Source organism: Manis pentadactyla, chromosome 15 (assembly GCF_030020395.1).
Source record: "Manis pentadactyla isolate mManPen7 chromosome 15, mManPen7.hap1, whole genome shotgun sequence".
Classification (NCBI taxonomy): Eukaryota; Metazoa; Chordata; class Mammalia; order Pholidota; family Manidae; genus Manis; species Manis pentadactyla.
The window spans coordinates 13,283,646-13,310,133 of record NC_080033.1 but is presented as its reverse complement, the minus strand read 5'-3'; the positions used below and the strand labels follow the sequence as shown (position 1 = coordinate 13,310,133).

At 47.5% G+C, this 26,488-nt stretch overlaps 1 protein-coding gene and 1 long non-coding RNA gene across 5 annotated transcripts; one reads left to right on the top strand and one right to left on the bottom strand.

Annotated features, from left to right (window-relative positions):
• Window positions 1-1,213: 1,213 nt before the first annotated feature.
• On the bottom strand, window positions 1,214-15,173 carry HNRNPL (heterogeneous nuclear ribonucleoprotein L). 4 transcript variants are annotated; one of them, XM_057493589.1, is made up of 13 exons: window positions 12,704-12,985; window positions 10,778-10,896; window positions 9,955-10,192; window positions 9,741-9,826; window positions 8,865-8,961; window positions 8,653-8,776; window positions 5,321-5,392; window positions 4,929-5,209; window positions 3,635-3,756; window positions 3,143-3,344; window positions 2,376-2,433; window positions 2,178-2,273; window positions 1,214-1,572 (listed from the first exon to the last, which is right to left on the bottom strand). In XM_057493589.1, exons 1-13 carry the CDS (start codon window positions 12,959-12,961, stop codon window positions 1,514-1,516), a joined length of 1,812 nt encoding a protein of 603 aa, XP_057349572.1. In that variant the 5' UTR covers window positions 12,962-12,985; the 3' UTR covers window positions 1,214-1,513. The 4 variants fall into 4 exon arrangements, with proteins under 4 accessions (XP_057349572.1, XP_057349573.1, XP_057349574.1 ...); XM_057493590.1 differs by having other exon boundaries at window positions 8,704-8,776; window positions 12,704-12,983; XM_057493591.1 differs by lacking the exon at window positions 12,704-12,985 and adding an exon at window positions 15,149-15,173 and having other exon boundaries at window positions 4,929-5,392; window positions 8,704-8,776.
• LOC130681172 (uncharacterized) lies at window positions 13,596-15,180 on the top strand. Its single transcript, XR_008994222.1, has 2 exons — window positions 13,596-14,566; window positions 14,720-15,180. It is a non-coding gene; the product is annotated as an uncharacterized LOC130681172 (long non-coding RNA).
• The last annotated feature ends 11,308 nt before the right edge of the window (window positions 15,181-26,488 follow it).

Genomic DNA, 26,488 nt, shown 5'->3' with positions numbered 1-26,488 from the left:
TGGAGTTAAAAAATCCTCATAGTATAGGGGGTATTACGATTAGCATGTATAGTGGGGGGGGCACGGGGAGGGCTGTGCAACACAAAAGACAAGTAGTGATTTTACAGCATCTTACTATGTTGATGGACAGTGACTGTAAACGGGGATGTGGGGGGACTTGGTGAAGGGGGGAGCCTAGTAAACATAACATCCTTCATGTAACTAGACTAATGATACCAAAATAAAATAAAATAAAAATTATGTGAGAACATGTTAATGAGCTTGACTACAGTAATCCTTTCACTATGTATATCAAATCAACATGTTGCACACCTTAAAATAAATTCCATTTTTATTAACTTAAAAAAAAAAAAATCCTCAGTATATTCCCAGAATTGTTGAAGTGCAGGTGCATGAACGTGCTGTATTTTTGACCTCCTCAAATCCGCAGGCTGCCTCTTCCCTCCAGTAGAAACCAAGATAAATCAGGTTCTTTACATATTGCCAGCCTCCATACCCCATCCCAGCTACTCATATTCCCACCCACAGTTAGGGAGTATCTTATGTTGTAATTGCACATGAATCCTTTTAACTCAATTCCACTGATATGAATTTACCTCCCCATCAGTTACAGCAAAGTTGGCTAAGATGCTAGTAAGAAAATGTGCATAGTCGTGCTTGCAGTAGTAAAAAACTGGATTTTTTGCTTTGGGGACCAAGTAAATTATGACATTCACAAGGGATATACTCTGCAGGGGTGAAGATGAGGTTTGCTCTCTTATGTGGTTATGAATTACTGTACAGCACCAGAGTTTGTTAAAAATACGTATCCAACTACTTTTCCTTATAGAAAAAAAATTGCTGAAGGGACTGGTATAAAACTTTCACTTTCATCTGAGATTTTATTTTCCAACCTTCTAAGAAGGTATGCTTATTTTGTAAGACTAGTTTTTTTTTCTAAATCTCTATAAAGTTTTTACTTTTTTCAACACTTTACTTTTCAAGTCATTCTCCAACCAGATTCAGCTTGCTTGGACAGGGCCCGTGAACAATCCCTCAGGTCTCTTGGATTTTCCTCAAACTCTTTGATTCCTAGCATTTCCTCAGTCTGCGGCCCTGGCCCACCATGCTCCTCAGGGCTGGGCCTGCATCTCTGTCCTGGCCTGCAGCTGACCCTCTTCAGAGGACCAAGTGGGAGGGAGACAGACACACCCTGAAATCCCGGGAAATGTTATGTTTATTTTCCAAACAATTTTATTGAAATGTGACAAGAGTACATGGGTTGCACAAATGTATGAAGAGGAAAAAATAATCACATGTACAGTAATTTTTAAAAAGTGAAGGTTAATCTTGGGAGATACCAGTTCCCCTTCCCCTCCCCCTCCAGACTCCAGCATTTCCATTATGGTTAAGCCTCTACTAACCCTAGCATTTAAAAAAAAAAGGAATACAGAAACTTTTGCCAAAAAAAACCACTGCATAAAAGAAAAAGAAACATTTTCCTGCTCGGATGGGGCTTTTCCTAGGCACCTAATTAGGAGGCGTGCTGAGCAGTAGAGAAACATAACTTCAGAGTGTAAGGGTATGGACCATCTGCAAAGGAGGAAAAAAGGGAGGTCTGGTTGTGTACCTCTCTGGAGATCCCCAATCCCTGCATAGTTCCCCTTGTTTTTGCACATCTCTTATTTCCTACAGTTCAACTGGTTTAACCGGTCAAATTGCTCACTGTGTAACTCAGAATAAACCAAATGCATAAGGCATTTCTCCTCACCCTTCAATCCCCCAGAGAATCCCATTCCTAACTCCTTAGCTGATCCAGGGCAATAGGCCTGCCCCAGAACTGGGGGGACAAATTTTACCTGCTGACTAGTAGAGCCTCTTTCCTGGGTGTTATCTAAGCCAGACTATTCGACTGGCACTGCTGGGGCATTTACTGGTAGCTTCTGATGCAGAGAGAATGCCAGCTCCCTGTAGGACAAGCCTGAGCAACTCCCAGGGGGTGGTGGCAGCAAGCAGCCAGGCTGGCTGCCTACGGAGAACATCAGGCTGCTCTCCAGGCGACTAGGTCCCACCTGCCCATGTCAGAAACAATGAGGACATCTCTGGGGCCCTATCTTGATGGCAGGACGGCTCTGGCCTGAAGCCAGCCCACCAAACAGGCCACAAGGGGAATAACTCCAGGACACACAAATACTCACTTGGGTTTTTCATTTGATAATGGTTCAGGAAACCCAAAGTCTCCAGGGCATCGCTCTTGGATTCCCACTCCAGTAGCCCAGAGGAGCTGCGTTCACCTGATCAGAAAGCAAAAATTTTAGGCTGATCTGAGCAAGAACTAGGGAGCCACCTGTCAATAAACAAGGAATGGGGGAAGGAGGCAGGGGCAGTTTACCCACTTTTGCCTGAGAATACTTTCACAGAAGATGGCCGCTTCACTCCCAATTCATCGCAGATCTGCAAGAGAAAACAGATTCAGAAAACACGGGGAGTGCCACCAGACACAATTTGAGTAGACCACAACTGAGGATATCGATTTTTCTGAGTTTCTGAGCTTTGTTACACTGAGGTATCTCCTGTGACCACCCCACCCACCCTGCACCCGCATTCCCTCCCTGAAAGGGAACCACTTGTATGTTGCCAAGGACTGGGAATCTTTTTTATATTTCTCATCTTTGGCTATTTGAGTGTATGTTAGTACTAGGTAAATATTTGCTCAACTGAGTAGCAACATCTCAGGCCAGAGCAAGGTCCAAAGTCTAACTCTGCCTCTGCCAGTCAGATTATCCCCTCATGCCCTAAGCTGCCCTAGTTCCCTCTGACCAAAGCTTAACAGGACATTCTCTTCTGGTTATCGCCTAGGCACCCCCAGGGCCGGAACAACATGCATGTTCTGAGACTGGACTCTGCTCACCACTGAATTACTCAGGCAGGGAGGACTCTTCCCCAGCAAATGAAACAGCCATCTTAGTGTGCCAAAGTGCAGAGCATGGCAAAATTCACTGTTGCTAGAAGTCTGGTGCCATTCTCAGCCTGTCTGTCCTGGTCCGTTATGTCCCCAGCACCCAAATCAGGGGCTGGCAGAAGAGCCAAGTGTTTGTTTAAAGACGAAAACGAATGGCCTATTCAGATGGCTGCGGTGAAGGACCAACTCAATGGCACCCACCTCAAAGAAGTTCTCCTCTGTCACCTCCAGAGGGGCATTGAAGAAGTGCAGCACATTGCTAGGGTGCTGGATGCGGTTCTTGGCTGCCTGCTCTGGAGTGGAGAACCGATTGTTCCTGGATTCGCTGAAGTCTTTGTAACTGCAGGACCCATCTTCTAGCCCGTATGACTGGCCAGGCATGATGGCTGGCTGCTTGGAGACACTTCAGGGGGGGAAGGAGCGTCCTTTGTCAGACCCCCAGCCCTCCACTGTAGCCTCCTTCCTGCCTGAGCCCACTGTGCCTCAGGAGGCTGCTCCACAGCCGAGGCGAGGCTAACACTCACCCTCACCGCTTCAGAGCAGCATCTGGGGATGTGCCTGCCACACCCCTCGGGCCTGAGTAAGCACCTCAGCTTTGCGCTCCTTGGCTGGGCTCTGCCAGTGTGGGCCCCATTCTGCCTCCCTCCTCTCTAGTCCTTCTCCAACCACCCTTAAGGACAACCGAGAACCTACCAGACATTCAGCTTCTGCCCGAACATGAAGTTGTTATTCAGGTGGGTGATAGCCCTGTCCACAGCATAGCCATCAGCCATCTCCACCATGGCAGCCCCCGGCTTGCTTTTCATGAATTTCACCTTGAGGAGAGCAGCCATGGTCAACACCACTGCCCAGCTGGCCAGGGACCTTACCCTGCCCCTTCTGAGTTAGAAAGAATTAACCCCAGCTCTGGAACAAGGCTTCCATTTCCTCACTTGTTAACAGGGACAGGAGACCAAAGCAGCATGCCTGGCCCAGAGTATACAGTCCAATAAGCAGTGTTTTCTAACCACAAGACATAACCCATGAGTGTGTCACTAAATGAAGCAAACAGAGAACAGTAGGCAGAGAAGATAAGGAAACTATTTTCATCAGTGTTTGTTACACAGAAAGGGGCACACACAGTTGGAAAGGCTGGGCTGTGCCTGGGGGCCTGACACGGACACTCAGCTGACCGGCGCTGCCCCCAGGTGGCAGGTGTCCCAGCCCTTCGCTCTCCCAAGCCTGCCTCGCTCCAGCGCCCCTCCCCTCAAAGACACATTTATCTACAGATGCAGGGTCACATGTAAGGTTTCTTTGGGGATGACAGTATTCACACTGGAAAATAGCAGTGTAAGTGCTGAAATCAGGCCATGCAGCTCTAAATTCTGCTTTCACATAAAAGCATGTGAACCCCAGTGAATCATTTACACTCTGTGCTTTCATTTCCCCCAGCTGTCTAGTTCAAATTCTTATTGGCAATCCAATGAGTTACTGCATATAAAAAACCACTTCTAACAGTGCCTGGTACACAGGAAAAACTTCAAATGTATTAGCTGCTACTATGACTAATGGGCCAAGCCAGGGGCTGCAAACTCAAGACTTCTAGGACCCAGACAGGTTTGACAGAATCAAGAAACTGCCTGGTCTGAGGCAGACGGTAGTCAGCCAGCCCCAGCCAACAGTCACTCAGGAGAGGCAAAGGCCTTATGTTGCCAGATCACCTGTAAGATTTCCCAAGGAAATCCTTACACAACACTGACCTAATGCAAAATACTAATACTTTTAAATGATAAAAGCCCTAATTTCTTAACGTGGGAAAATTTAAAAAACAAACCACCATATACAATGAAGACCAAACAAATTGCCTGATTAAGCAAGTCACCCTCTGTACCTGCTTGCTCCTAGCCAGGTTCACTCCCCCTTTCCACTGACCAGGAGGCTCAGAGGCTCAGCACCTCTTGGGCCTTCCGGGTCTACAAGGAAAGCAATGAACCCAGCAAAAACTCACCTTCTCCACATTGCCATACAAGCAGAAGACATTGAAGACTCGATCACAGTTCATCTTAGATTGATCCAAGCCATAGACCATGAGCACAGGGCTGTCAGCGTGGGGGCCATACTCGGGTGGTGGGGGAGGGGGTGGGGGGTGCCCATACTGGGGACCATAGCGACTTGGGCCCCGACGGTGACCCCCCACTGGTGGGCCCATCCTTCTCCCTTCGTAGTGAGGTGGGGGGGGGCCATAGCCCTCATCATGGTAATGGCTGTGGTACCCACCGTGGGGCCCGCCTGGGGGGTGGGAAGGAAAGAGAGGGAGGACGGGTGAGAATTTGCGCAGTGGGCGGCGGGCAGGGGCACATGAGCCACGGGAGTCCACGGAGGGGAACCCCCTGCCCTCACCATATTCTGCGGGGTGATCTCCCAGGAGAGGGGGCTGCCTCTGGCGTTTGTTAGGGTTATTGCCAGGGTCACCTGTGGGCAGAAAAAAACATTTAGAGCCTAACTTACGAAAAGGGGTGTCTCTCTCCACCCTCTTGACTAGAAACTAGTCTCAAAGTACCCCCAGCTCCTGTGAGCCTGGGTGGAAACCCTCCCTTCCTCACAGAGCTGCTGGGGCCTTTACTGTGGCCTGACCTAGGGTGGGCATGAAGCCCAAGTCTCAAGGCTAGAGTCCACTTCCCCTTTCCCTGCCCATATCAAGTGAGTTGGTTTCCTTTCCCTGTAAAGGATAAGGCCAAGTCCTGGGCTCTTTCTCACCAGCCTGGCTCTGGTGGGAAGCCCAGTTCTTAGGCCTTTGGGGAAACCTACAGCTACCATGGAAGCTCCTACGTCATGGGGCAACCAACAGCTTTCTAGAATCAACTCCCAATGAAGAGAGAGTTAAGAGCAGGAAAACAACCTATGGTAAGGCTGAAAGATAAAATTTGGCCTCCAAAGCCCCAAGGTTCCAGAAGCCCTAAGCTCCATGCTCTAGGCTCCTTCCTTCTCAATCCTGGTTTCAGCCACCCTCCCACATAGTTACGCCCACCCCGAGGGACTGTAGGAAAAGACAAGCAGGGCAACATCAGAATCAGTTCAAATGAGCAATCATGTACAAGGCATCAACATTCTCAGACTCAGACAATGGCGCAGATCCACCCCCAAACCCAGCTACAGTTCGTAACTGCTACCATTAGTTTAGCGCTTGAGTGGCAGACATTGTCTAAACACTTTACAAACATCACCACTTCTTAGGTTCCTCACAACAACCCTATGAGGTAGGTACTGTTTCAGCCCCATTTTACAGATAAGGAAACTTAACAGTTAACTTTTAACTGAGCAGTTAAAAGACACTTTGGCCGAAGGTCACAAAGCAAGTTAGCGGCTGAGCCAGGATTTGAACCCAGGTCTGGCTGACTCCAAAACCCAGGGCTCAAGACCACTGCCCTTTCCTGCCACCTGGCCTGGGTTTTATTTTCAACAATCTCATTACAAAGATGGAAAAGGGCTACTTACAGCAGTAGTACAGAGTACAATGTCCATTTGTCACAAAAAACAAATCTGCATTTTCTCTTACCATTGGACGCTTCAACAGTGAGTTAGCACAGTTCTGAAAGATGGCGTCCCATCAAACATACACTGCGACCCTGCATCACATGGTTTTACAGTCATAAATACAAGTTACAGTACACATCCGCTACAGTTTAAAGAATTGTTTTAAAGTCAATGTTTTGATTAAATCAAAATGGCTCACAGATGTTCTGTCCTCAGAAGATACCAGAAAAGTGGAAAATAAAGGTGTATGAAGTGGGTAGTGTCCCTCCGTGTTGTCACCTCCTCACATTGTGTGCTGCAGTGCGGTGCTTCTGGCTGTGTAGCGCTCCATGTGCGTGTCTCCTGGTTATGAAGTGTGCCAGTGGCCCCACTACGCCCGCGCTTTTGGCCTTGGGAGCACGCCCGGTTACCCACCAGCAGGTAACTGTGTACCTCTGAGCTGTTTGGCTGTCTGGTTTTAGGTCTGGTTTGGTTTGATTTTTTTTGTTGTGGTTTAAGTTTTTTTTGTTTTTGTTTTCTGATTTCCAGTTGGTGCAGATTATGTTGGCAGCCGGTGACTGCGGAAAAAATAAAAATATCAAAACAGAAAAGAAAAAAAGGCCCTCCCCAAACCAAAGGACTTAAAAAATAAAAAAAAAACCCGTATGGCGAGGAATGGAGAGAAGTTCCTATTGTCTTGGAGGCCCATGGAATCTACTTCAGTCTATGAAACGGTTTCCGAAAACAGCGCCGCTGGCTGGCTGAGAGCTTTGTTCTGTGTTTCCTACTTCTGTGTACCTTCTCGGGTTCAAGTTTGCTTGGATTTTGGCCTTTTTAATGTTTTAAAAAAAGCAGTGTCTGCTGCCATGTTGCGTCTCTTTCTCTTTGTCTCTGTCTGCCTCTGTCTCTGTGCTTGTAGCTGTTCCTTGGAGCGCGGTGTGGTGTTCTTGATGTAGTGAGCTCAAGTCTGCGGCTGTTTCTGGGGACGTGGTGGAGGCTGCATGTTCTGTTCTCTCCAGGAAGAGCTAGTGGTTTCTACCCTGTGTGTTGGTGAGCAATGTGCAGAGGCAGAGCCGCTGAAGTATGGTTCCTGAGGGGGTGGCGAAGCACCGCCCTCACTCCACGTCACCTCATCAGCTCTTGTTTTTGACCCCCAGCCTTGGGGCAGCCAAAGCTGAGAGGTAGCAAAACCAATGCACAGCCAGCCCCTGCCACTAGCCCCTGCTGGTCTGCACATCTTCTATTTATGTTCCTTGGAGAAGAAATGGTTGGTTGCCATGTTTCTGTTAGCAGTCATGTAATGCCATTGCCCGCTCTGGTACATTCACTCGGTCACCAATCTGCCTCTGACCTCTGAAGGGGGCAGCCAGGCCCACAGCGCTCATTGTGAGGGTCCTGGGGAGAGTCTAGCCCACCCTTCCCACTGCTTCCCAGCTGCAAAGGCAAGCAAAACAGGCCTGCCTAGAAACGGGGGCCTCTGAGCTCCCAGGCCCTCTGAGACGTCCCAGGGACAAGGCAACCAGCCTCCTCCCTCAGCCCATGGCCTAGTCCGCCGTATCAGACCCAGACAGTGATGGATGGTCTTGCTGAGAGGGTGCCGCTGTTTTTCAAAGGCAATCCTCCACCTCTCCCTCCTATCCAAGGCAAACATTCTTGGCAGATTTCTAGGAGGGGGTTGTCCATTTGGGCCCCCTGCAGAGATGTTGATTCCCCTCTACAAGTGAGGTGAGGCGTGTCCGCCCTACTCCAATCCAGGGTGGGTGTCTCACCTCCACAAAGTCAACTTGCTCAAACGCTCTGCTGCAAGGGCCCAGGAGGCCTCATCTCCCGATCTGTCCCTCCCACAAGCAGACCCTCTCAATACTGGAAAGCAAGAAAACCATTCCTGGCCCAGTGAGAATGGAGAGTCAGTAACCCTAAGCAGGCCCCAAGAAGGGCAGCAGCAGATCCATTTAGGAGCTGCTACTGGTTTATAAGCCATCGCCATGCCCTGTGCTCAGTGAGGCCCTACTCCCCACCCCATCCAAGACTCTACCTTGACTCTGCACCCTCAGCCACATCCAAGGGCCCCAAGCAGCAGCTAGGATCCACAGAGGCCCCTCATTCACGCTTTCCCACTGGAGTCTTTTCCAAGAGCTGATCCCCAAAGCCCTCCCATGTCCACAGGGAGCCCAATGGCATTACATAACCCCAAGCCCAGGTCTATGAAGTGCACTAACCAAGTGAAGGCAAGGAAGGTGTACTAAGAACAAAGCGGCCGTCAGGATTACCTTGTCCACTGAGGTTGGGGTTTGTGTAGTCCCAAGTATCCTGATCATTCTTGAACACATTCAAGCGTGTAGGCTACAGGAACAAGACAAAGCTTGAGATCAATCAGTCAGACCCCAGCTCAGCTGGAAGCTGGCAAGGAGCAGTCACTTCCCAGACTTACCTTCGCATATTCAATCTTTAGGGTGCAACAGCCTGAGTAAATGTCAGCCCCATTCAGAGAGGCTTTGGCCCGCTGGGCACTCTGCACAGAATCAAATGTGAGTAAAGTTAAGGGAAGTCCCATCTGGGCCTTCTTTTGGAAGGGTTTCAAGTTGTCCTGAAGAGGAATAGACTAAGGGAGCACACACAGCCCATGCTGTCTGTGGACTTTGGGGTTAAAGTTCACCAGCCACTTGTTTGGAGATAGGCTGGAATGCTGATTATGGGGGAGTAGTCCCTGCCCCAAGTTCTTTAAGTGATCTGCACTCTCACCTCTACCACCACCATTCTCCTCCTCCTCCTCATGTTGGGTACTTTCACTAAGCCTCAACCTCTGAAAGGCACCAACCTCATCATGTTCCTGCCCTAACAGTCCATCAATGGCTCCCCACTGCACCCCGACCCCGGCTTTGCAACACTGCCTAGGATACCCCATGAACTTTCTTCTAGCATCCATAGTGAGCCCCCCCAACCCCGCCCTTCCCATTTGCTTTCTCCAACATGAAGCTACTCACCTGAGGGTATTTGCAGAGGCTAGTTCCTCTGCCTTGAATACCAGCTCCTACCTCCTCAGACACCTTCCCAGGTCATCTTATAATTCCTTTCCCACTGTACCTCCTTACTTTTTCCCTTCACAGCACTTTTAAATTCTGTACTTTCATACTATACACTCTATTACTTTTTTATTAATGGTCCCTCCCATCCGACTGGGCTCTGTGAAGGCACTTGGCCTGGGGCAGGCATTCAGCAGACACAAGCTGGTTTAAAGGACGGACCCCTGCCAAGGCCTGTGACAGCCCCCAACCCCAAGGAACACCAGTTTCCCAGCAAAGGATATTCCACCATGGCCTGGACTCCATTCTTCCGAAAAATGACAATTCTCTGGACAGGGCCACAAGGGTTACAGATAGTGTAGAGAACGTCCTGCAAAAGCAAAATGGGCAAGATCAAAGGGCACTGGCAGACCAGTTTGGCTCCAGGGAGTGGACAGGGAGAAAGTGAGGGTGGGATCTCTCACAGAAGAGCATAAAGCAAGCCTGTGGGGCACACACCGTGGTAATGGAATAGATGGGGTTCAGGATAGTAAAGAGAAGCACACTGTTGACGCTCCGGGAGTCATCCGAGTCCCCAGGGCGGGAGATCTTCTGGCTGGTAGAGTAATTGACAAAAGCTGGGTGACCGGCAATATAGATTTGGTTGTCCGCTGCGTAGTTCACTGCATTGCAAGCCCCCAACACATCTTCAAACTCCACCAATGCTTGTCTCTTTTTAGGCATCACCACCACATAGCTGGCAGAGAGAACACAGGTTTCAATCCTCAGGGAAATGGAGAGATAAGTAGGAAGATGGCATTCAATTTTCTGCAAATTGCTCCCTGGCTGCCTCTGTACCGTCATGGTTTCCTGACCCGAATACCCCTCACTGTAGGTGGCATGATGGCAAGAGGCATAGCTTTGATATCACCTCCTCTGAAATGACTTCCTTCAGGACCCCTCCTCACCTGACTTGAGTCAGATGTCCCCCCAACCCCTGGCCCCAGATACCTAGGCTTCCCCTACCATTGTGCTGACCACTCAGGGAGGGCCAATGGGAGGAGCCTAGGACAGTTTTGTTTAGTATGTGCCAAATACTAAATAAGTATTTGCTGAGTGAGAGAATGCTGACTAGAAACTACAAGACTGGAAAAGAGAAAGGGAAGAAAATACATAATTTGCTATAACCTGAACCAAAGTACAACAGCCAAACCTAAGAGCAGAGGAGCCCTAGGACCACAACCCTGGACTAAAATGGCCATATCACTTCCAACCAGATAGTGGTGATGACCTCGGACAACAACGCGTTTACTTCTCTGTATACTCAACCTAAGCTGAGTACCTGATGGGTCCAAATTCCTGCAAGGCCTCCACAAGGTCAGCTTCCACCACGCCGTCAATCAGGCCCCTGATGTGGACAACCGGGGAGGCAGGGGTTTTGTGCGGGTCATCGTAGTTCTCCTGAGAAAAAGAGCAAAAACGAGATTCATTTCTTGCTGTATAAGATTGTGGCCCACTGGCCTCTGGGTTGTTGGGGACTCAGGTAAGCGTTAAGTGTCATCCAGAAAGGACACACAGGGAGACAACGAAGGGTAACAATTCAAGCTGATCACGCCAAAAGGAATCTGGGCCACAAGAGCAGAGGCGCCAAATGGGTGGTCACTTGCCCATGGCTCTTGCTATAGCTTCTGAGGAAGGCAAAAATGGAAGACTATGCACGTCCCTACCTTACATTCACCCCAGGACTTCTCTCTTCACACTGGTCAAAGACTGGTTTGGAAAGAGGGACACTACAGGCAGAAAGAACTCAAATAGTTCTCTACTTCAGTGTCAATCAGAATAACCCCTCTGCATCTGTCACAGTTTTTCTCTCTGCCCTTTCTCCAGTAGAGCATGCTACCATCATCACCCAAGCCAAGCATTACTGTTTCCCACCACTCATACCCAGGTCAAGTCCGAATAAAACAGTGTGTGTCACAGAAGCGGTGGCAGCCAGGCCAGCCTTCACTGCTTCTATTTCTTTAATCACTCTCCCTAAAATCTGTTTGGAAAATACTGTCTGGGCCACACTAAGGAAAAAAAAAAAGTGAGGAAGATAAGGAAGAGAAACTCCAGGGACAGAAGTGGATTCTATTTCAGGAATGAACCACACAAACCACAGAAGGCACACCCGCTTGATGTTCACCAGATCTGCGGTTTGGAGTTCATAGCCCTGGGTTCTAAACCCAGCCCCTCCCCTCACTAGCCGAATTCTATATAAAATTGATCTCATCTCTGTAAACTGGGAATCTAAACACCACCCCGTATCTCAGGAGTGTTAAAGATCCAATTAAGATACTTTTGAAAGTATGGAACAAAGGCTGACATAGATTAAAATACTAGTAAATCACAGCTACGTATCACCACTAAACCCTGGAATACCCCACAAATAGCCAAACGGGAGAAGACTTTATGAACTCGGAGGAACTGGGCTCCAAGCCAAAAGGAACAACGTGGTTTTTTCAGAATAGGAGACTTTATAATAAAGGGGCTGAATCCCTTCCAAATTGCCCACCGTCAGGGAACTTTTGGCTCATCAAACCCACTGTAACCAGTTAACCCCCAGAAATGGTAAGCAAACTTGTAATAGTTCTAAAGCTTGGCTCAATTCCCAAGCAGCTAAAGACTTTACAAGCCTTTCTTCGGTTTTCAATGCCATGAAAGTGGCGGATATAGTCTGTTCTGTGGAAACATCCTAAAACAAATCAATTCCCACATAAGACAAACCACGACCCTATTAGACTAAATAGGGATCGGGCATATTTCCCCGCCTCAGGAACTGAAAAGGCCACCGCCCACCCATTCCCGCTCAAGCGGTTCCCTCCCCCCACACCAAAAGCCCACGAGGCCCGGGCGGAAGAGCGCCTGCGCATGGGACCAGAGGGGGGGAAAAAAAAAAAAAAAAAAGGGCGATTAAAAAAAACTGGCCCGGCCGCATGCCCGGCCCCCATACGCCTGAGCGCGACGCCTGCGCACTGCTCCATCCGCAACGGGAGCTTCCTCCTCCCTCTCGCCCCCACCTTGGAAAACGCGCAAGCGCAAAAGCCTGTTCTCGAGCAAACCCCGCCGTTAGCCCAACGCCAGCCCCTCCCCCACCCGTCAGCAGCGCTAGAGCCTGGGCGCCTGCGCAGATTCCTCGCCCCCCCAACCCCCAAAAATAAATACCGTCAAGGTGGAAAAATTTCACTCCCTTCCCGGCCATCCCCGGCCCCTAGGACTCTGGCCTCACCCCGCCGCCGCCACCCGCCGCCCCAGCTCCTCCACCGCCGCCGCCTCCGTGCTGGTCGCCGGCGTTGTCAGTCTTGAGTCGCTTAGGGGCCCGGCCGCCCTCACTGCCGCCGCCGTAGTAGCGGCCACCGCCGCCTCCGCCGCCCGCCGCCGCCATCTTCACCATCGCTCCAGACCGCCTCCGCTGCTCGTCCGGCTGCTGCCTCTGCTCCAGTCGCCGACGCCGCTTCTCCGCCCGGGGCAGCAGCCTCCGCGACATGGCGGCGCAGAACCCGCCTCCCCCCGCCTCTCATTGGGGGAGGGACACGCCCGTCACCCGCCGCCCCCACCCGATAGGGGGAGCCACTGGTCCCGCCGCGGGGGGAGGGGAAGCCGCTGCACACCTTGTGCGCCTATTGGATACAACCCACGCCGTTCTGAAGGAGAGCCCGCCCTCGTTTGTCTGGGATACTCCTTATTGGCGAGTGCTTCCTGCCCCGGGTTTCTCTGACCCCACCGCCTTAAAATAAACTGCTACCTGATAGGTCGGATTTCTGACACAGCCAGGCCTCACTAGGAGCACCTGATAGGAGCGCCGCTTCCCACTCTCCTAAAAGGCTCCGCCTCCTTCTCGCTTTTATTGGTTTCTTTGCTAATCTATCAAGCCGAAAGCCCTTAGCCTTCCAGTCACGATTACTTTCTCGCGCCATTTTGTAGACAGAGAAGAAAACCCCTCCCTTTTCCTTCTTTCCAGAGGTTACTGCAGGTGCCCATCTTCTGCGTCTCCACAGGCTTTAGTCAATAGAGAGTGGAAAGAGTCCCCTTACTAGACCATAGGAACACTGGTGGTCTCTGATTGGGTGAAAAAAGGCGACCACCTCGACCGGTAGGCTCTCTTTTGGGCAGCCTAGGAGAAGAGAAGCGAGAACGCGTGTGTAAATACGCGGCTCCGGAGGCGGGGCAGCCTTCTAAAGGAAGCTTGGGAGTCCTGAAGGACTGAGTCCCGAGTGAATGTGTGTAGCGCCCTAATACCGGGCCGAGAGAGAGGCATGTGCCAGTGTAGCTCTGTTCCCATCATTATACCCTATTTCTCTCCACCTCGAACCTTCACAAATACCGGAGGAATGTTTTTAACCCAAATAGTTGACCTTTCCCCTCAATGCAAAACCATTTGCTGCTGCGGACTGGTTTTGAACAGTATCCAGTTCGCCAGCGTCTCTAACACTTCATATTCAGCCACAGTAACTCCGCACATGCAAGGGTATTTTGCGCACCTCTCGGCCTTTGTCCGTGGGGGCCTTCCCACCTAGAATACTTTCTCCACTACCCCTCCTGCTGAAGCTCAGGAATAATTCCTTTTGTTCCTGCCGTCTTAGCTCACTCTGAAAAGCCTTCCTACCATCCTGGACCCACGGGCTTCTTCCCCCGCCCCCCTATGTAACTCCTGATCACTCAGGCCTATGGTTCTCATGTGACAACCCTGACCACTCTGGGTTCTCAGTCTGGCAACTTGTCTTTTCCTTAGCAGTAAGTCCTGTGTGGGCAAAGGTGCGGTGGTCCCTGTCTGGACCTTAATGAAGCTGGCCCACCTACCAGGTAGCCCCAGGTACAGCACCCGAATGCTGGAGCTCTGCGGAGTCATGATGACATAAGCCTCTGCGAGCCTACCTTCCTCGAGAGCGGGCTAGGGCCACCATGCTGCGATCACTACGACGCCCCAATAGCTGGACTTAGAATCTCGCCCTAAGGGCTCTAACGTTATGGGACTGTCCGCTGTGGGGACAACTGCACTCAGAAAGGCAGGATAGAGTTGCAGAATATGCGAGGGACGTCCCCAAAAGATTCTCCAGAACCTTCCACCGGCTGAAGGGGGTTCCCGAAAGAGGTACTCGTGAAAACTAAGTTTGATATGGGGTCAGTGGCTCTAAGTGAGTGGGACGGGCCTGGTTGATCCGAGGGTTTGAGGAAATGAGAAAGTCGAGGGTGGCTTGAGGGGCTTCTAAATCAGCTCCCAGTTACACCAGGAATTTCCGAAAAGGCTTGCGGAAAAGAGACGGGGGAGCGGCGCGCGGCTTCCACACGTGACCAATGCGGCGGGAGCGACGCGGGACTGGCCCATGGAAGGGCGGGGTCGCGAGGTCCCTACGTCAGAGGAATGCGGTGGGGGAGGGGGAAGAGGAGCCCCTCCCCGCCCCGCCCCCGCGCCCGGCCCGGACGCCCCTCGCGCCGGCGCAGGCGGACGTGAAGCGGCGGGACCGTCCCCGGCGACGCGCATTCCAGGTCGCTCGCCCTCTCGCGCGCGCCCAAGGCGAGCGGCCTGGCGGCCACATTATCAGCAACCCCCTCCTGCGCTCCCGGCCGCCGCCCCTCCCCCACCCCTCGCACTCGGGCCAAGGCGGCGGCCTCGGTTGGCGCCTCCCAGGCATACCCCCACATCCCTCCTCGCCCCCTCGCTCCCAGCCCCTACCAGCTCGGCGGCGAACCTGGCCGGCCGTCCGGGATCGAAAAGAGAGCAGACACTGGGAAGTTTTGGGGGAGGGAGGGGCGGGCCTTAAAGGGACCACGACCTCTTTTCAGCCTGGGAAAGAAAAAGGGGGTGTGCGGGAAGGCCGAGAGTTGCTCCGCGGTTGAATGGGAAAAGCAACGAAAAAAAGGAATGGAAAGACCGTCGAACTGCTGCGTTCGGGCTCCTGAGTCCCTTTTCCCCGAACACCCCAATCCTCTACACTCCCCTCCCCCTTTTCCCTCACAGAAAGTCACGCAGCTGGTTAGGAGTCACGCCTCATTCTTCCTGGTCAGCCAAGTGTTGGGTTAGTTGGGATAAATGCTGGGGTGCATATTGTACAGATGGGGAAGTGAACTCAGGAGGTACAAGTGACTGAGCCTGAATCCCACAGCTTGTAAGTGGTAAAGCAGGATTTGGTTGCCGCCAAAGCCCGCATAACTTCGCTCCGCAGTGCCCGTATGGTTATGGGGGCTACAATGCGCAGTGGGGGTTAAGGCGCTGGGGCCAGACTGCCAGGTTCAAATGTGGGGGATGCGCTCACTAGCTCTGTGACCCATGACCTTGAAAAAGTGAATTAGCCTTTAAGGACCTCTTGCCTCATCCAGTAGGAGGGTGATAATAGCACCCGCTTCCTAGAGTGGTCTTGGGTGCCCAGATTGTCTGGAAGCATATAGGACCTCAGGCCCACCCTCAACTGACAAATGTAAAATTGAGGCGGTTAAAAACTCATCAGATGGACAGTGACTGCAATGGGATATTGGGGGGTCTAAATAATAAGGGTGAATGTAATAATCACATTGTTTTTCTTGTAAAACTTTCATAAGAGTGTTTATCAATGATACCTTAATAAAATTAATTTTTAAAAACGCAATCTAGTAACTTTGAAGACCTAATTGTCTTTATTAAGCGATTCATTTATTGAGCACCATCCCCTGTAGCAAGTGGAGAGGATCTGAGGAATTGCGCTAAGTAGGTTTTTAGAGGTGGAAGTGTGTGTGTTGGTGGCGGGGAGTTATTAGCAAAAGAAAAGGATTGTTTAAGGCAAGGTTGCTTTCTCAGAGGCAGCTGATCAAGGAGTTTTATAATGCAGACTACATGCTCTTAGGGGAGATGGAGATGGGTTAGTTGATGGATTATCTTATCCACAGTGCTGACCAGAAAATTCCGGACTGACTACCTTTCTGGGGGAAGTTGAAATTAGGTTTAGTTATTAAGCCCTGGTTTGGCGACTTGGCCTAGCAAAAGTGACACCATGTTGGGGCTATGTGTTTCCTTTTAATAAGACCCAAAGAGGGAAAAGACCAGTTGAAATTTATCATAAGAAGTTAAAGTCTCTCCCCTCCTTAACATCCCCAAGGTGTATCCTGACCCTGGAAGGCCCATCTAAATCCATGCCTAACCCTTTCCACCTGTTGGCAACACAGCACGAACACTGGCTTTCCTTCTGTTCATCAAATGCCCAAAGCTCATTCCTGACTTAGCCCTTGCTGTTCTCTCCCGCCAGATCCTTGCTCATCTGAGACCTTGGCTCCAATGTCACCTCCTGACCACCCAGCCTAGTTAGTCCCATACACAGTTATCATGGATCCCTGTTTCTCTTGCTCTTTGCCCTTATTGCCATATGAAAACACCTAGTTGCTTCTTCATTTTCTGTCTCCACACTAGAACCTAGGTTCCTTCTGAGGCCAGAAGTGTGTATAATTTAATCCAAGGATCCTGGGGTCATTTATTCATTCAGCAGATGTTTTTGAGCCAACACTGTGGATCTGGGATAAGGTGGTGAAGAATATACAAAATCCCCTCCCTCCTGAGTGTTACATTCTTGTGAAAGAGGTAGATAATGCATAAGATAAGTAAAACATACATAGTATCAGATGGTATGAAGAAAAAATGAGGAAGGAGAATGAGGGCATGAGGGTATTTGCTATGCTCAAAGGGGTATGCAGGGAAGCCTCACCGAGGTGACATTTTAGCAAAGACCTGAAGGAGGGGAGGGAGGCAGTCATGTGGATACTGAGCCTTCAGCCTCCTCATGCCTTTGTTGGGGAGGAAGAAATTTCCTCTGCCCCTCGAGGTTCTTCTACCTGGTCGAAGAATGATATTGATGTGAGACAGATTAACAGGAGAGAAAAACAAAGTTTAATTACCTACTTATGGGGAGCCATAGACATGGGTTCCAAAGACAGGGAGTGAGAAGGTATCTGGTCACGACCTTCCTTACCTCAGAAGGACTCAGGAGACACGGGCCCACGCAAGAGATTTTATTATCTCGTGGGTGAGGAAACGCGTTTTTAAGGAGTAGGGTAGGGTGTGTTCTGCGTTGGTGATTGGATCTTAAGGGGTGGGGGTCTTAGCGCGCCAGAATTTGCCTTCAGGGAGAATGAAGTATATATGTCATCCTGAACCAAGGAGAAGTGGCTAGGGGTCTGAGACTTCAAAGAAAAAGGGAGTAATTCGCAGGAATATGAAAGACTAAATGTTTGATAAACTAATGTTTGCTGGGCCACACAGAACAATGGGACAGAGAGGAATTTTAACAGACTTAGCCACATCCCTCTCTGTCCACCACACCTAGTGGCACATCTTAGGGTGGCTTGCCCTTTGTCTCTACACCTTCACATAGATGAAATTCCTTTACCAACCATATGATCGCCCCCTTCCACACATTCTCTACACACTTCCGCCTCTCAACCCTGCTCATTTGGCAAAACCACAGCCTTAAACCTAAGGCTCCATCTCTCACAGGCCTGCATCTGTGCAGCTGGATGTGGAGAAAAATACTTTCATGCTAACTATAACTAGTCTTGTTAAGCAGAAAGACAGATATGAGCAGGATGAGAAGAGGTTGGAGCCCACCGAGAACACAGGGAGTTAGATTAAACTGTTGGGGGAAGTCGGTTTGGAGACACAGGGAAGTCAGAGTACAAGGTGAGGCCAGGGAATGACAGAACAGAATAATAAAGGAAGCAAATTGAACTGCTACTTAGCACGGGACACATACCCCACTAACTCCTTAAGCCAGTATCACCTGGCATCCAGTGTCTGCTTGGATCTGCACAGCATGGGAACTAAGTCCCTACCACTCCAGGATTTTGGGGAGCTGCAGAGCACTGGATGGAGTGACATTTTGTTCTGCAAATTTCCTAGAGGCAAAGAAAGGAGACTTTCAGGCAGGCTACTTAAGAGAAAGACTGTAAACTCCAATTCCTCCGGGTCACCCAGGTGACAGTAATTTGCAAGCCCAGATCTGAGCTCTCAGCAGCCCTCCCTACTTACTGAAATAGGACAGAGAGAGTGAAGGTTTGAGCTGAAATCCAGCGGATTAGAATAATGAAAAAGCAAAGTAACAAAGACTTATCACTGGAAAAGCACAGATAAAACGTTATAAATTGAGCAGTGAGAAGTTTATTTAAAGCAAAAGGGTGCACACTCAGAGAAAGGGGAGTGTGGGCTACCTCCGAGAAGAGGTGCCCCTAAGATTTTAGGGTCTGGGGTTATATAGGCAGTTGAGGATTTTCAGAGGGCTGGGGTGTGGGCTTGTTAAGTGGTCACAGAATGTTCATCCTATATGAGTCATTAAGTCTCTTTTCTTATTAGTCCTCCTGGTAATTCTGCAAAATTAACATAAGAAACTTACTGCTGATTTATTCCCAGAATAGCAGCTTCCTGGTCTGGGGACACATCAATCAAGACCTACTGCCCTGCTCCCAGGGTGGCCCAAGTTAATGTCTGTTTGCTAAACAGTATGTTAAGAATCTTACTTCTTCTTGGGTTTTTAAAATGCAATTTTGGCTTTAAGGTGGAATCTTCCTGTCTTTATTATGCTGTTTATACCTGGGCCTTTTAGCAAGCTAAAGGAAATTTTACAATGACATGATCTAATTGTCACAATGAAGACATGGGCTGTGCTGAGATTCTTTATCTGGGGAATATTCAAACATTCAGGGTCAAGTTGCTCCTGACCTTTTGAGCTTTAACTGATTAACTCATTAACTCGTAGTCTTTTCTGGCCTTCTAATTTTAACTGGTTAACTCTGAATCCTTTCTAACAGGCTTTACAGACCTTATTCTCTTTCCACCCCACTCATATCTATTTTCCTGCTTTTACTTTCACTCTGCTTTACTACTGTGTCTCTGCCCTTCAATTCTTTGTCACGGCAAGAAAAAGAACCAAGGAAAACAAACTCAACCCCAACAGTCTCCCCTTAAACTCATGCCCACTGACTTGGCGTGTTCCCAGCAAATTTGCCTATGCCCCCTGGTCCCTTAGACTCTCCCAGATGATATATCAGACTGAGATAGAGCAAGGAAATGGGACAAGGGTTATGCCATTGTAAAATCTACTTGGGTCAACACACCACTCACTCCAAAGGACAGATCCACCAGACAGAAAATAAGTAAGGACACAGAGGCACTGAACAACACACTAGAACAGATGGACCTAATAGACATCTATAGAACTCTACATCCAAAAGCAACAGGATGCACATTCTTCTCAAGTGCACATGGAACATTCTCCAGAATAGACCACATACTAGGCCACAAAAAGAGCCTCAGTAAATTCCAAAAGATTGAAATCCTACCAACCAACTTTTCAGACTACAAAGGTATAAAACTAGAAATAAATTGTACAAAGAAAGCAAAAAGGCTCACAAACACATGGAGGCTTAACAACATGCTCCTAAATAATCAATGGATCAATGACCAAATTAAAATGGAGATCCAGCAATATATGGAAACAAATGACAACAACAACACAAAGCCCCAACTACTGTGGGACGCAGTGAAAGCAGTCTTAAGAGGAAAGTATATAGCAATCCAGGCATATTTAAAGAAGGAAGAACAATCCCAAATGAATACTCTAATGTCACAATTATCGAAACTGGAAAAAGAAGAACAAATGAGGCCTAAGGTCAGCAAAAGGAGGGACATAATAAAGATCAGAGAAGAAATAAATAAAATTGAGAAGAATAAAACAATAGAAAAAAATCAATGAAACCAAGAGCTGGTTCTTCAAGAGAATAAACAAAATAGATAAGCCTCTAGCCAGACTTATTAAGAGAAAAAGAGAATTGACACACATCAACAGAATCAGAAACAAGAAAGGAAAAATCACGACAGACCCCACAGAAATACAAAGAATTATTAGAGAATACTACGAAAACCTATATGCTAACAAGCTGGAAAACCTAGGAGAAATGGACTTCCTAGAAAAATACAACCTTCCAAGACTGACTCAGAAAAAAACAGAAAATCTAAACAGAACAATTACCAGCAACGAAATTGAAGCGGTAATCAAAAAACTACCCAAGAACAAAACCCCCAGGCCAGATGGATTTACCTCGGAATTTTATCAGACATACAGAGAAGACATAATACCCATTCTCCTTAAAGTTTTCCAAAAAATAGAGGAGGAGGGGATACTCCCAAACTCATTCTATGAAGCCAACATCACCCTAATACCAAAACCAGGCAAGGACCCCACCAAAAAAGAAAACTGCAGACCAATATCCCCGATGAACGTAGATGCAAAAAATACTCAACAAAATATTAGCAAACCAAATTCAAAAATACATCAAGAGGATCATACACCATGACCAAGTGGGATTCATCCCAGGGATGCAAGGATGGTACAACATTCGAAAATCCATCAACATCATCCACCACATCAACAAAAAGAAGGACAAAAACCACATGATCATCTCCATAGATGTTGAAAAAGCATTCAACAAAATTCAACATCTGTTCATGATAAAAACTCTCAACAAAATGGGCATAGAGGGCAAGTACCTCAACATAATAGAGACCATATATGATAAACCCACAGCCAACATCATACTGAACAGCGAGAAGCTGAAAGCTTTTCCTCTGAGATTGGGAACAAGACAGGGATGCCCACTCTCCCCACTGTTATTCAACGTGGTACTGGAGGTCCTAGCCATGGCAATTAGACAAAACAAAGAAATACAAGGAATCCAGATTGGTAAAGAAGAAGTTAAATTGTCACTATTTGCAGATGACATGATATTGTACATAAAATACCCTAAAGACTCCACTCCAAAATTACTAGAACTAATATCAGAATTCAGCAAAGTTGCAGGATACAGAAATTTGTGGCTTTCCTATACACTAACAATGAACTAATAGAAAGAGAAATCAGGAAAACAATTCCATTCACAATTGCATCAAAAAGAATAAAATACCTAGGAATAAACCTAACCAAGGAAGTGAAAGATCTGTACCCTGAAAACTATAAGACACTCAAGAGAAATTAAAGAGGTTACTAACAAATGGAAACTCATCCCATTCTCCTGGCTAGGAAGAATTAATATTGTCAAAATGGCCATCCTGCCCAAAACAATATACAAATTCGATGCAGTCCCTATCAAATTACCAACAGCATTCTTCAATGAACTGGAACAAATAGTTCAAAAATTCATATGGAAGCACCAAAGACCCCGAATAGCAAAAGCAATCCTGAGAAGGAAGAATAAAGTGGGGGGGATCTCACTCCCCAACTTCAAGCTCTACTACAAAGCCACAGTAATCAAGACAATTTGGTACTGGCACAAGAACAGAACCACAGACCAATGGAACAGAATAGAGACTCCAAACATTAACCCAAACATATATGGTCAACTAATATTCAATAAAGGAGCCATGGATATACAATGGGGAAATGACAGTGTCTTCAACAGATGGTGCTGGCAAAACTGGACAGCTACATGTAAGAGAATGAAACTGGATCACTGTCTAACCCCATACACAAAAGTAAATTCAAAATGGATCAAATACTTGAATGTAAGTCATGAAACCATAAAACTCTTAGAAAAAAACATAGGCAAAAATCTCTTAGACATAAACATGAGTGACCTCTTCTTGAACATATCTCCCCAGGCAAGGGAAACAAACGCAAAAATGAACCAATGGGACTATATCAAGCTGAAAAGCTTCTGTACAGCAAAGGACACCATCAATAGAACAAAAAGGTACCCTACAGTATGGGAGAATATATTCATAAATGACAGATCCGATAAAGGGTTGACATCCAAAATATATAAAGGGCTCACACACCTCAACAAACAAAAAGCAAATAATCCAATTAAAAAATGGGTAGAGGAGCTGAATAGACAGTTCTCTAAAGGAGAAACCCAGATGGCCAACAGGCACATGAAAAGATGCTCCACGTCGCTTGTCATCAGAGAAATGCAAATTAAAACCACAATGAGATATCACCTCATACCAGTAAGGATTGCCACCATCCAAAAGACAAACAACAACAAATGTTGGCGAGGTTGTGGAGAAAGGGGAACCCTCCTACACTGCTGGTGGGAATGTAAATTAGTTCAACCATTGTGGAAAGCAGTATGGAGGTTCCTCAAAATGCTCAGAATTGAAATACCATTTGACCCAGGAATTTACCCTAAGAATACAGCACTCCAGTTTGAAAAAGACAGATGCACCCCTATGTTTATCGCGTACTATTTATAATAGCCAAGATATGGAAGCAACCTAAGTGTCCATCAGTAGATGAGTGGATAAAGAAGATGTTGTACATATACACAATGGAATATTACTCAGCCATAAGAAAAAAACAGATCCTACCATTCGCAACAACATGGATGGAGCTAAAGGGTATTATGCTCAGTGAAATAAGCCAGGTGGATAAAGTCAAGTACCAAATGATTTCACTTATATGTGGAATATAAGAACAAAGGAAAACTGAAGGAACAAAACAGCAGCAGAATCACAGAACCCAAGAATGGACTAACAGTTACCAAAGGGAAAGGGACTGGGGAGGGTGGGTGGGAAGGGAGGGAAAAGGGCAGGGAAAAAGAAAGGGGGCCTTACGATTAGCATGTATAATGTGGGGGGCATGGGGAGGGCTGTGCAGCACAGAGAAGACAAGTAGTGATTTTACAGCATCTTACTACGCTGATGGACAGTGACTGAAGGGGTTTGTGGGGGGGACTTGGTGAAAGGGGGAACCTAGTAAACATAATGTCTTTCATGTGATTGTAGATTAATGATACCAAAAAAAAAATCTACATGGGGCCTACAAAAAAGGCCCAGTTTATTCTTTAACTTAATCTACATGCTGTTTTTCTCAATCAGATAAGTAACTGTGTAACCAGGTGTAAGTCCAGGGAGAGGAAATTCCAGGGCAAAATACCTCTAAAACTGAAATCGGTCAAAGGGAGAAATAAAGTTTAAAATCTGTTTATTGCTTACAAACTGCAGTCCAGGGCCTTCTCTCTTTCCTGCTCCAACAGAAGCAAAACCAGCCTTCCCCATCACATCACCTCTCAGGTACAGATGATGCCAGGGTTCTTGTTTGCGGAGACAAAGAATGAACTTTGCAAATACCCAAGGTAGGAGATTCAGGGAGAGGCTTTTGTTTTAGAGATACAGTGAGAGGACAGAACTTCTGGCTCACGCCAGGAGGGGACAAGAGAGCCTGCAGTTGTACATTGTCTAGGGGTTTTATAGGCAGTTGAGGATTTGGGGGAACCGGATAAAGGGCTTAGGGGTGTGAACTTGTTAAGTGGTCCCTGAATATTAAAAATTAACACAGGAAATTTACTGCTGTGATTTCTCCCTGGGATACTGGCATCTTGCTCTGGGAGCATATCAAACAAGGCCACCTGCCCAGCCCCCAAGGTGGGCTGAGGTATTGTCTGTTTGCTAAAGAGTAAGTTAAGAATCTTACTTCTTAATTTCCTGCATGTTAAAATGCTATTGGGTTTTATTATGAAACGATTAGCATAATAAAAATATGGTCTACTTACTTTAGAGCTTAATGTTTAACAAGGAGTTTTGGTAGGGGGTTTCCTTACATGTAGTTACATTGCCCTTGAGACAGGGACTCTGGGTGTAAGCAGAATACGTGAGGGCCTCCAGAAAAAGCAAGGCAGGATGTTTACAGTCAGAGCAAGGAAACTCCCTACCAAAAAACTGTTAAATATTAAACTGTAGAGTCATTCTTCAGTGAGATCAGTTAATATTCCCCAGATAAAGAAGAGTAGCACATGTTTTTATTACGCTAACTGTAAATCTGGGGAGAGAAAGTCCTGGGGCAAAATACCTCTAAAAACCGAAATCAGTCAAAGGGAGAAATAAAATTTTAAATCCATTTATTGCTTACAAACTGCAGTCTGTGGTCTTCTCTCCTGCTCCAACAGAAGCAAAACCCGGCCCTCCCCTCACCTCTGAGGTACAGATAAGCCCTCTGTTCTCCAGGTAATTACCCACTGATATGGAGATGAACTTCTCTCCATCCCTGAGGAATGATGCAAATGCACTAAAGCCATACTTCTTTCCACCTCTGAATGCCTATTGATATGCAGATGTACTAAAGCCAGGTGAGATATTCTGGAAATATTACAATTTTACCCACACTAATCATTTGTAATCATCTGTAAGATTCACTTTAGCATGCTAAAAGGCCCAGGCCTATGTGCTGTCTTTCCTCCTTCAGACCTGATGAGGTGATTTGCAATCTGGGCAATTAATAATGGCAAGTAAGCCCAGCCATAAACAACATAGTAAAAGGCAGGAAGGATTCCACCTTAAAGATAAGATTGCATTTTAACACCCAGGAAATTAAGAAGTAAGATTCTTAACTTACTCTTTAGCAAACAGACAATACCTCAGCCCACCTTGGGGGCTGGGCCAGGTGGCCTTGTTTGATATGCTCCCAGACCAAGATGCTGGTATCCAAGGGAGAAGCCAGAAGAGGACGTTCCTTGTGTTAAGTTAATTCTAAATATTCAGGGACCACTTAACAAGTCCACACCCCTAAAGCCTTTTTTCATGTTCCCCAAAATCCTCAACTGCCTATAAAACCCCTAGACAACACATCACTATGAGCTCTCTTGTCCCCTCCACGCGTGAGCCAGGAGTTCTGTCCTCTCACTGCATCTCTAAATAAAAGCCTCACCCTGGCTCTCCTACCTTGGGTGTTTAATAAGTTCATTCTTTGACTCCACAAACAAGAACCCTGGCACCACTCTGACTAAATATCCTGCCTTGCTTTTTTCAGAGGCCCTCACCCTACTCTGACTACACCCACGGTCCCTGTCTCACAGATAAGCCCTCCAGTTGCCCAGGTAATTACCCACTGATACGGAGATGAACTTCTCTCCACCCCTGAGGAATGATGCAAATGCACTAAAGCCATACTTCTCTCCACCTTTAAGTGCCTGTTGATATGCAGATGTACTAAAGCCAGGTGAGATATTCTGGAAATATTACAATTTCACCTACATCAGGACAAGAGATAGACGTCTGGAGCATAATCAACCTACATGGGTAAAGAATGCTGGGATCTGGATCAACACAGTCACCTAAATAACCCTGTTCTTTAAGGTAAAATTTCAAAGGAATTATGAATCACCTCCATACAGCAGGCCTTATGGAAACCCTTACCCAAAAGGCCCTATAAAACCCCAAACCCTAAACCCTTAGATGCCTCCTTTCTGAGGTTGCCTGCATTCCCATCTGACTGTGTACTCTTACATCAAACAAACTTTCTTGTTGCATAAGCCTATTACACTTGTCTCTGAACTCTTCTCCATGATAAAGACAGGAACTCTCCAACCTCCACCTCTGGAAAGTGTCTTTGTCTCTGCTATTTTATTCAGCTTTTAGCCTTGACACAGTCCTTTGCTCTCTCCCTGTTTTATGTCAGGCCAGTAGGGAAATGGAAGTTCTCAGAACATAAACTCACTCCATCCAGTGCTCTGCAGCTCCCCCAAATTCTGGAGTGGTAGGAAAATAATTCCCATGGCATGCAAATTAAATGGACACTGGACACCAGGTGACCCTGACTTTAGGGAATTGCCCTCATGTATCAGAAGTTCAAACAATTTCTCTTTTCTCCCTCTGTTCTTCCTTGCTCTCTCTACTGCCTGCATGGCTGCTGCTGACATTTACTTCCACTCTTGCTTTAATGAATTCCTTCCTTGCTGGCACTTGTTTGACCTGATCAAGAATTCTTTCCAGATCAGAGTCAAGAGCCCTCCCTCCCTGGTCTGGGTTGAGGTTTCACCTGTTGAGCAGGGAGAGACCTCCCCAGATGCAGCTGCCCGACAACAGGACTTTCTCTTCAAACCTCCAGCAGCTGTCTCTTCATCTTCACTCTCAGCAGAGATCTTCTTGCTTCCTGACAGCACCACAGACTCCCTCCTGCGGGATCTTTACCACACCCTCCACTGCCCACCTGTGACTGGGGGAGCTAGCCATGTTTCCATCTGCTGGCTGCCTCTTTTCTTAAGCATACTTTTTTTTTCTTCCTCTCAG

Bases quoted from the DNA above. Each gene is read 5' to 3' on its own strand.
- HNRNPL (XM_057493588.1), bottom strand. From the start codon at position 12,961: ATGTCGCGGAGGCTGCTGCCCCGGGCGGAGAAGCGGCGTCGGCGACTG. The intron at 9,827-9,954 runs GTGTGTGCCCCA...TTGCTTTTGCAG, and splicing joins CCATCTATTCCATTACCACG to GACGTTCTCTACACTATCTG. The intron at 8,962-9,740 runs ATATCCTTTGCT...AACTTTACTCAC, and splicing joins GGAGTCCAGGCCATGGTGGA to ATTTGATTCTGTGCAGAGTG.